Raw genomic sequence first — 10,671 nt, 5'->3', positions numbered from 1 at the left:
GCCTCTGGGTGGTGCTTGGGCAGCTGCTCAGCTTCACCATTGTGCTCCTCGACTTGCAAGCAGTGGCTCAGCTTGTTGGCCAGCTCGTCATTGGCCATTGCAGCTGACAGGTGAGCAGGAGAAGAGCTGATCCAGCCCAAGCGCGCCTCCTCCCGCTTGCTTGCTGCCGGCTCAGCCCCGGACCCGCTGACTGGGCGTGCCACGGCACGGATGGGCGGCCGCTGGACGATGCCTGCGCAGGAGACACCCAGACAGATGGGCAGGGCAGCAGCTGGAGGAGGGGGTTCTGCTAATGCTTACTCCCGAGTAAGCCTGTAGGGGATCGCAGTGCAAGGAGGGGGGGGGAACACGGCTAGCGCTCCAAGAAAGGCTGGGTCCCAGAGGAAGGCCACGCAAGAGAGGAGATCACAGAAGAGAAGATATTATGTCTTTATTTTTTTAATAACTTTTTTCCTCTTTTAAAAAAATAGTGATTGATTGATTGTGTCCCCGGATTCATTGAAATAAATCTGGTAGCCTTAAGCTATGGCCCTTACCCGCCAAGAGCCATGCTAATCCTTGCAATGACAAGCATCATAACTAGCTCGGCATCTATCTGACTTTGTAAGATAAGTCTGAACTGTCCTCTTGATCGCATCTCTGCTGCAAAGGCTTGGGTGGGGATATGAGCTTGCCAACCTCCCACTTTTACCAGCAGGCTGACTCCTGAAGCAAAGCACTCCCACACCAGCAATTCATAACAACTTCATTACCGCAAAAGACCCCGTGTTTCGGTGGATGGAAGGGAAGGTGGAGGTGGGCAGAGGAATCTCATTTTCATCGCAACTCCATACTGTAGATTTTTTTAGCTGGGAAAATACAGTTCCTCAGCAGCCGAGTTCTGCTCTTCAAAATGTCATCTGGATCAGCTGTGCATTCCAGTTAGTAAAGGAAAGTTCCATAGTCGTCAACTCCATGCTTATACAGAGGAAACAAGGAACAAATTGGGGGGGGGGGGATGTTGGGGTAAAGAGAGAAGTTTGTTCTCTTTGAGGATAATGGGTGTTGCTCTCATTTCGGGTCTGCCTGTGACAGGTTTACTTTACCCAGTACACTTTTTTCTTTTTTTGCTAGGCAAGTTTGGGAAACCAACTGGGTCACAGTGGACAGATGAAGATTAGCTAATCTTATCATAACATAACTGCTACCATTGCCTTTTGAGGCGCCACGTAAGCAGTCTGAAGTTCAGTGCCCTGTCAGACATTTCCCTTTTCGTTCTATACACCGACATGTGTCTATTGTATTACCTCAAGTATTAACCACTTTTGGGGAGGGACCACTTCCCCCTTTAAAAATGAACGTTCACTTACAATGTAACACTTCAAACTTTTCCTCTTCTCTTTTTGTGTCAAAATCCACAAGCACAAACAGCTTGCGTCGTTGTTCTAAAGGCATTCAGAAGTATTTTATCTGCTTAGATTTCTGATACAGAATTATTATAATTATTACAATTGTGTGTATGGGTGCACATTCATACAAGAAGAGCCTGCTGGGTCAAACCTTGTAGTCCACTGTCCTGTTCTCACAGTCACCAAACAGATGCCTGTGGGAAGCCAATTCCAAGCGACTGGTGTTCAGAGGCGTGCCCCTTCTAATAGTGGAAGTAGCCATTGTTAGCCTTGTCCACGATTTCTTTCTAATCCTTTTTAAAAGCCATCCTAGTTTCCGGGTGGCCCTTCTGTGGGGGTGAGTTCCATAGCTGAACTATGCAGCGTGTGACATGATTTATTCTCTCTGTCCTGAATCTTCCGACAAAAGGCTCAGCCACGATCGAGAGTGGCACTTTGGAAGTACTTTTCAGATAGTCTCCCACCCCCACAAAGTGCAGAAACTTAGAAGACATTCCAAAAACCTGTGTGTAATATGCCAAAGAAAATAGGCCAATGTAGCAAAATAAGTTAACATACAGTTAAAGGTAAAGGGACCCCTGACCATTAGGTCCAGTCGTGGCCAACTCTGGGGTTGTGGCGCTCATCTCACTTTATTGGCCGAGGGAGAGGGATACAGCTTCCGGGTCATGTGGCCAGCATGACTAAGCCATTTCTGGCGAACCAGAGCAGCACATGGAAATGCCGTTTACCTTCCCGCCGGAGCGGTACCTATTTATCTACTTGCACTTTGATGTGCTTTCGAACTGCTAGGTTGGCAGGAGCAGGGACCGAGCAACGGGAGCTCACCCCGACCTTCTGATCGGCAAGTCCTAGGCTCTGTGGTTTAACCCACAGCGCCACCCGTGTCTCTCAACATACAGTTAGGCAGGTCTAATGATTATGATGCCTTTTCTGGAAAAACTGGAGCTCCTTAGGAGGTGGGAGCATCCCAATGGAGAAATGCAACTTGGCCGCAAATAGTTCTCTCAACTACACCTGCTTTGCGCTTAAGGGCGTAACCTAGGACTGCCACTGAAATGAATAATGGTTTTGTGCCAGGACCAAAGCCAAAGCAATTTGTTTCATATAGCATTTGTAGTTGTGGTTTGGATTTCATTTTTTTATTGACTGTGCTGTTTGTACCTGCCTTGGGATCTCTTCATAGGCAGGAAGAAGAGATCTTTCAAACAAAGAAGTGATATGAGCAGTGCAGAAGTCATGTACTTCCCAGATAATGTTACAGTTGGGGTGAACGCAGCAAGTGTGATGAGCAGGGAAGGAGAGCAGCAGCAGAGTCAGCTGTAATTCTGCACCATATTCAAGTGTGAGATCAAAAACACCCCCTTTATGAGCTTTGGCTTTAAGCAGCTAAGAGTCAGTAACAAAACTTCAGTTCTTCTGTGGTGTTTACTCCAGGCTTAGTTCTCAGCAATGACGTGAATACACTATTGCCTCTACTAAGCCACCATAGTTTCCCTAAAGTTTCTTTACTTCTGAACCAGTCTTTTAAAAGTGTAAAAAGAGAGCTGTTCTTTCCGAGCACAATTCCAAGTGTTGGTGCTGACTTTTAAAGCCCTAAACGGCCTCGGCCCAGTATACCTGAAGGAGCATCTCCACCCCCATCGTTCTGCCTGAACACTGAGGTCCAGCGTCGAGGGGCCTTCTGGCAGTTCCCTCACTGTGAGAAGCAAAGTTACAGGGAAACAGGCAGAGGGCCTTCTCGGTAGTGGTGCCCGCCCTGTAGAACGCCCTCCCATCAGATGTCAAAGAGATAAACAGCTATCTGACTTTTAGAAGACATCTGAAGGCAGCCCTGTTTAGGGAAGTTTTTAATGTTTGAAGTTTTATTCTGTTTTTAATGTTCCGTTGAAAGCCAACCAGAGTGGCTGGGGTATGTATAAACAAACATAATAATAATAATAATAATAATAACAACAACAACAACAACAACAACAACAACAACAACAACAACAACAACAACAACAACTGATCCATCTTTCTGTTATCCCATTGGTCAAACATGTCTGTGGGAAGCGGCTCTTAAGCCCAACAGCACTTGTGATTCCCAACAGTCATTCAGAAGCTTACTGCCTCCAATACTGGAGATTTGCTGTGACACCTTAATGCTGCCATTCTGCTACAGGGCAGCAAGACAAATAGCGCAATGCACTCCTGAGTCCCTCACCTCCATATTCCTTTCCAAACATAAGGAATATAGCTGTGTCTTTCATCTAAAAAATGCAGAGGTCATCAAATGAAATCTGAGCTAGCGAGGCTGAAAGCTTTCAAAACAGTAAAGTAATTTCATGGCCCTGCTGATATTTAAACATAGTATACCAGGGGGCAGTTCTAGTGGTATCCAAAGATGACAAATCACTTTGTTTATACATATCTAGCTGTTGTTGCTTTTTAATTCCTGCTCTGCAGAAGACTTCCTGTATCAATGAACATAGTTTACTGAAAAACCATATGAAATAATTGACTGCACTATGCTTTAATACCAGGTTTTGATTTGGCCCTGCAGAGCTGGCTTTGTACTAGTAAGCAAATTTTTAGCAATCCTTTCTCTGGTATGGACACCAGTCAGAATCAACAGTTAAAGAGGTGCAATGGAGCTCCTATTTCTACCACCTGGAAGACTTGCATATAGGTGCAGCTTAGTATTTGCTCTAAGCATAATAAATCTATTTGGAAAATACAAAATAAATAGTGGAATAATCTTGTGGCAGAGATTCATGAGAAGCAGCTGCAATCTCTCTTATCCCTGCCTCAAAATCGAAATCACGGCCCCTTCTTGCACATCTCTGCTGCAAGACTATTCCACACTTTCCCATGTATGAGCTAAGATTTATCATGCTTAGATAACTGTTGCCTTCCAGATGTTGCTAGACTCCAACTATTATTGGCCTATTGGCTAATTAAACAATCTATGGCCTTTTAAACTGGGGGTGGGTATGGTTTTTGATTGTTACTATGGTATGTATTGTTGTGTTTTTATATTGTAAACACCCCTGCGATCCTTGGTTGAAGGGTGGTGGTAATAATAATAATAATAATAATAATATCAGTCCCAGTCTTACGGACAACAGATAGATTATGGGATTTGCACTCCAACATCTGGTGGACCACAGGTTCCTCACCAACGTTTCCCCTAATTTATTCCTAGAGTGTGATCTTATTATTATTTTCCCTACCTTCCACAACCCTCAGTGCTACACTTTTGTCTTCCATAGGATTTATTTTTTTACTGAGGGGGTAAAATAAAAATGGCATTGAAATGCCATTTATTGCTTATAAATTCTAAGATGCATGGAGGAGGACCCAGAGGGATAGACATAGATCAGCACGGCTAGCCACTCAACCAAAAAAATAATGGCCTAGTCAGGGCTTTGGGATGTTTTTTTTTACCTGCTCAGATTATTCTTTCATAGCCATTTTCCATAGGCTCTGTTGAGCTGGGGATAGCTAGAGTAGCAGACTAGAACGAAGAGAGGTTTACAGCAGCAGCTGATTTGCTATACATTCCTCCCTGTGTTAGAACCTAAGGGCAGACTCATTCCTTCACAGTTGCCAGCACCAGCCACAGGCAGTAGCTATTTTCGGGCTACTATTGGAGTTACTGCTGCATATGGGGGATGGGGAATGAATGCTCCTTCCTGTTCACCCACATGGACTCGATTTCACAACCCTGCTGGCCCAACCGTGTCCAGGTAAGTGTCAGGAAAATGGTTCCATCCCACTATATGCACCACTAATGGCCACAGGCGTCTGCCAAGTCCTGCTTCCTGCTGGACTAGCTCAAGATATTTTGCTGCCTGAGGCAAAGGAGCAGATGGTACCCTCGCCCAATCCACATACAGAATTCAAGCAGATCAGCATGTTGATGTGACCTGGGTGATCCTCCATTGTACCTGAGGGCAGCTAGTTAGCTCAGGAACTGTAGAGCAGGCTAGCTCAGGGGGAAAGAATGGCAAGCTGCTGTGGTCCCCAGCATCGGCTGTCTGTCTCATGGCCAAGCTAGCCCTGGGTCCCTTCCTTAGTACAGTGGTACCTCGGGTTACATATGCTTCAGGTTACAGACTCCGCTAACCCAGAAATATTACCTCGGGTTAAGAACTTTGCTTCAGGATGAGAACATAAATCGTGCAGCAGCAGTGGGAGGCCCCATTAGCTAAAGTGGTGCTTCAGGTTAAGAACAGTTTCAGGTTAAGAACAGACCTCCGGAACGAATTAAGTACGTAACCAGAGGTACCACTGTATCAGAATGCAAGTTTGCAACCTTAGGATACAGCAACAACCACAGAACGGAAAAAAGGATGAATTACCTACCCTTAACAAGAAGATTTTCAAAAAGTTCATTACTCAGATGTAAAATGTGGCAAATGTCTTCTAGAATATTCTCTAAGCAGTATCTAGGTGAATGAAGTGCCTTTGTTCATTCCATCGCCACCTGTCTGTCCCCCCCAATTGGTCCCTAGATGTTGGACTACAACTCCCATGATGCACTTCCAGCTTAGTCAATGATCAGAGAAAATGGGAGTTATAGTCCATCAACATCTGTAGACCCAAGGCTGAAGAACAGCCCTGACCTACCAGGTGCTGCCACAAACTAGGAGTTCTCTGACTGTAAGATCAACAAATGCTGAGGGACTAACTTGGTTTCCTTACCTACAGTTTCATTCTATTAAACATACAAATTTTCAAGAGATGAAGGTTGCAGTCCTATATTCACCTTAGGGTAAGTCAGTTTCCAATGTGTAAAACCGGAGCTGGGAGTTCCTGGATGCCAGAGAATCAGCTATCTTGCACGCCTCTGCTCACCCAATACTTACCATTACCAATACCTCTTTAAAAGCAAGATTGCAACCGACAGACACCAGAGCAAGAGAGAGATGTCATGCTTACCAAATGCATAGCTCTACAGGCATGAAATCACAAGCTACTGGTTCAGATGCCATCCATTTCACTTGTGTTCTGATTTTACAGATGAGTGGGTAGATCCAAGAGCAAGGCTTTTCAGACTTGTTAATAAATATATTCAAGAGGCTTTAGTCCCATACAAGAGATTTGTTCAGCCATATGTCAGGAGCTTGAAGGGAACATTTTGTTTTGTTTCATACTGGTGGAATATTAAACAGCAGAAAGTACCAGGAAACCAGTGCTTTGAACTATCTATAAATGTTCTAAAGTAGGATTTAGTGACAACTGCATTTCTTTCAGCACCCCTGCTTCCCAACTACCTTTCAAAATTAGATTTATTTGAAGAATTAATATTCTGCTCTGTTAAAAAAAAATATCTTCATAGTCTTGAAATCTACTAATTGTAGGGATTAAGCACAAAAAGGCACATAGAAATTTAAGGCAGCCCTGTTCAGGGAAGTTTTTAACGTGTGATATTTTAGTGTATTTTTGGTTTCTATGGAAGCCGCCCAGAGTGGCTGGGGAGGCCCAGCCAGATGGGCGGGGTATAAATAATAAATTATTATTATTATATTATTATTATTAAGATTAGAAATGATTTAGATTAAATCTAAGATTGGACATTTCAAAATACTTATATTGACTTGGGTTCTGCTTGTGCATAAACACACATAAACGCACACCTGCTTTGATCGTCCCCTGTCAAGAATCAGAAAACCAGGAAACCATGTCTTAACACAAACCAGGGATCATGTATTGTTGCTCCTTAACAAGTCACAAGAAGCCATGGCTTGTTGTTGGTTTGCTGATGGTGGCTTGTTCAGGAGCAGCAAACCAAGAATGCTGGTTTGGATGTACTACAAAGCCAAGACTTCCTGGTTCACTCATCTCACTCACAACGTCAAAGTGCAAGTAGATACCGCTCCGGTGGGAAGGTACGGTAAATGGCATTTCCACACGCTGCTCTAGTTTGTCAGAAGTGGCTTAGTCATTTATGGGCACACACAAGTAATTGCTAGATACACCAGCAGGAAAGACCAAGGAATGGTTTTAAGCTTGTAGATATGTTTTGGGCTAACTGAGACAGGTTGCAGGTTGTGGGTGTAAGATCACTCTGTGCCAGTAGAGAAGTAGGAATTGCAATTTCATCATGAAATCCTATTCATACTTGAGAGCAAGCCCCACTAAACATAGTGAAATTTATTTCTGAGTACACATGCACAGGATTCAAGCGGTTTTCTCAGATTTCAGGGTGCAGCTGAATGAACTTGAAGGATGGGAGTCAAGGTTCTACTTACCTAGTGGCTTCTCAGTTACTGTCGCACAAATCAGGGTTCATAACTGGAGAACTGCACTGGGGCACACTTCCCAACACAACTTGCCTCCTGCAGTGTTATGCCACAGCACAAACAGGAAAGCCTTTGATGATAACTTTAGACAGCAAACTTTTGCAATCAAAGGCTACGGGATGATACAACAGCTGAGCACTTTCCGTTATGATCAAAACAACTCCCTCTGACATAATCTAACACAACAACAAAATCCCCATCTCCATCTTTCCACGTCTCCAAATCTTGCTGGGGCACTTCTGCCCTAGGAGAACACAGGGCAATTTGCTAAATTCACAGCTGGACTGACAACAATTACTTAGGACAGGAAATGCCACAAACGCTGAATAGCTAAGCAAGCAAAACACTAGCCCAATGCAAGAATCACAACTAGGAACAGAGTGTTTAATTAGAAGCCATGATTTATTTATTTTACTTTTGTATTTTTAAAAGAAAATTGCAGGACCAGGAAGAAAAAGAGGAAGCACTTTTCTTGCCCAAAGAAACATGGAAAACAAAACGCATTGCTTGATCCAGGCAACAATCTTGACTGGGTTGTCAACCTTTAAATGTATTTGCTAGAAAGCTGAAGATGGGTGAAACTGCGAAATAATTACCAATGGATTTCAATATGAGATCCAGTATAGCGAAGAAATCCCTGAGCATTATAGTGGCAGGAATGAGTACTGGACATGTTCAAATTTCTGTGCTAAACTGCTGACGTGAACTTCTAAATGCTTTTCTTAACAAGACAATTAGATAAAGAAGTGTGTTAATAATTTCTCAGTGTGTATTTGTGGTAAAGGTTTGCTTCATATTCTGTGCATTTTGTGAAAACTGGCATCTGAAGATGCCCTTGCAGAGGTTGTTGTGGGTAGCTGGTGGCTTTAGTGATGATTAACATGAGGTATAAAGCAGTGCCACTCTTGCAAAAAGTCATCTGTTGCAACACAAGCTCATGCTACTCTTATCTGCTTAATAAGCTTCTCTGCTAACAATGTAGTCTAGACAGTACCAGATAGTCAAAGCTATTTCTTCTTCAGTTTTCTAGCACTTTGCTATAACTTGCCCCACTGTCAGCAAAACAAATACAGGGCTGGCCCTACCATTAGGCAGAATGAGGCTGTGGTGATTGTTAATCCTTCTAGCACTTTAACATCCTTGTCTCATTCACCCCAGAGAAAATTCTTCTTACTTCCATTTTACACATGTGAACCAAGGCCAAAACTATCCAAGTGTTTGCTGTTGATTAACTTAGTTCGTCTCAGTTTTGTGCTATTTACTAGGCCACATCATGTGCAGGTATATACAAGCTAATACTGGCAGTTTCCATTACACACAAGTCACTTTGATGGTTTGGGTTGGTTATTCTGCCAAAGTCAAAATCTGTACATTTACTACCCAGAACTCCAGCATAAATGGTTTTAGAGTGAAAATGTCTCTGTGGTATCCAGTTCTATTGTACCAAAACACCAAACAGATAAAATATCCTTCTTTGGAAGAAGAATGGAAAACAGTAGAATAGATAGGCAAAAATGAATATGCTACTTGAATTAAATGAATTTAAAAACCATGTATTTTACATCATGAAATGTGAGAAGCTTACAGCACACCAGCTTGCTTAGCATTAACAGATGCTTAATTCATATGATTAGAAACATTTTAAGTCAAAGGTGGGGAACTTGTGGCCCACCAGATGGACCCCCAGCAGCCAATGGTCAGGCATGACAGAAGTTAGAATTCAACAACAGCTGAAGTGCCATAGGTTCTCTGTCCCTAAGTAGTAATGGCATTTCAGGGGTTAACAACATGGTGCCCACCAGATGTGCTTAAGACTCCAACTCCCATCAGCCCCATGGACAATGGTCATGAATGTCAGGAAGTTATAATCCAGAAACATATGGAAGGCACTTCATTGGTTATGCTTGATTTATTGTATTTCTTACCCATCATAAGGTTCCTAAGTAGGTTACAACTACCTGTATATAAAATGCAGAATCAAAATAAGTTAAAAATTAAAACCATTTACAACCAGAAGACTAGTGTGTACACACACACACACACACACACACACACACACTTTATAGTGACTAGAAACAAGACAGAAATTTTAAATTCTTACAGCAAAACGTTTTGGCTTCCACCTTTATCAGTTCTCAGACTGAATGACATCAAAGATATTAGTTAACTGCTTCAAAATTCTATAGCTAGGTCTCAGTATTAGCACATTTAAGCCTCACAACTTATTTTCATCATCATTTTCCCTATCATTATTTTTTATGTATCCCCCCCCCCCCCCCAGAAGGGCCATTGACTAGAGAAAGAACTTTTTGCTGTTCTGCAAAAGGAGTATCCTTCGTATAAGTGAGTGATGTGCAAAAGTTCAATGGCAGTTTGGTAGGAAATATCCAAAGACACCTGGAGGGTCCAGGTTTCCCATCTCTGGTGTACACTGTGTCTGATTTTCACCCTACCCCTCCTCATTCCACACACCAACACTTCAGATGTCCCTTTCATTCAACCAACAATCACATTTGGTCCAGAAATGCCAACATTACTCCTAACTACATGTATATAGGTTTCATTCCTTAGTGAAAGTACCATAGATTTGGCAACAAGGATAAACTGGAAACATTAAATGCATTGTTTGTGAACATTTTTCTAATTTGGGTCATTTGTAGCTCCTGTAAGGAGTCTACACACTCTATGAAAACATTTTTGCAGCTAATTCAAACTGTATACACTGATGCCTGCATCTTTAGGACTGTAATCCATGCGGCTAATTAAACAAAAGTTGATTCCGATATTGCAGGAAGTTGGCCACTGAAGGCCATATCTGGTATTGGGGGGGGGGGCACTTGGAAGCCACACACTGAATTATTAAAAGAAATAAAGCAGCATTTCACTTCCTGCTTTTGTAAATCCATCTCCTAGTTGAAGCCAATTGCCTCTAAACATTTCTTTTCCTTATTAAGAGAGAACCCCCTCAATTCATGACCATAATTCTTCTCAGC

General features: G+C 42.7%; 1 protein-coding gene across 2 annotated transcripts in view; it reads right to left on the bottom strand.

Moving 5' to 3' along the window:
• Window positions 1–485: 485 nt before the first annotated feature.
• Window positions 486–10,671, bottom strand: part of SUMF1 (sulfatase modifying factor 1) — a 71,758-nt gene continuing 61,572 nt past the window's right edge. Inside the window, exon 9 of one of the 2 annotated variants that reach the window (XM_028719351.2) lies at window positions 486–957. In XM_028719351.2, the coding sequence (XP_028575184.2) occupies window positions 922–957 (36 nt within the window). In that variant the 3' untranslated portion in view covers window positions 486–921. Of the gene's footprint in view, window positions 958–8,061 lie in introns of those variants that run through there. The other variant, XM_028719350.2, reaches the window with a different exon arrangement.

Source organism: Podarcis muralis, chromosome 2 (assembly GCF_964188315.1).
Source record: "Podarcis muralis chromosome 2, rPodMur119.hap1.1, whole genome shotgun sequence".
NCBI classification, from domain to species: Eukaryota; Metazoa; Chordata; class Lepidosauria; order Squamata; family Lacertidae; genus Podarcis; species Podarcis muralis.
The sequence above is the reverse complement of the archived record's forward strand: the minus strand, read 5'-3'. Positions and strand labels throughout refer to the sequence as shown.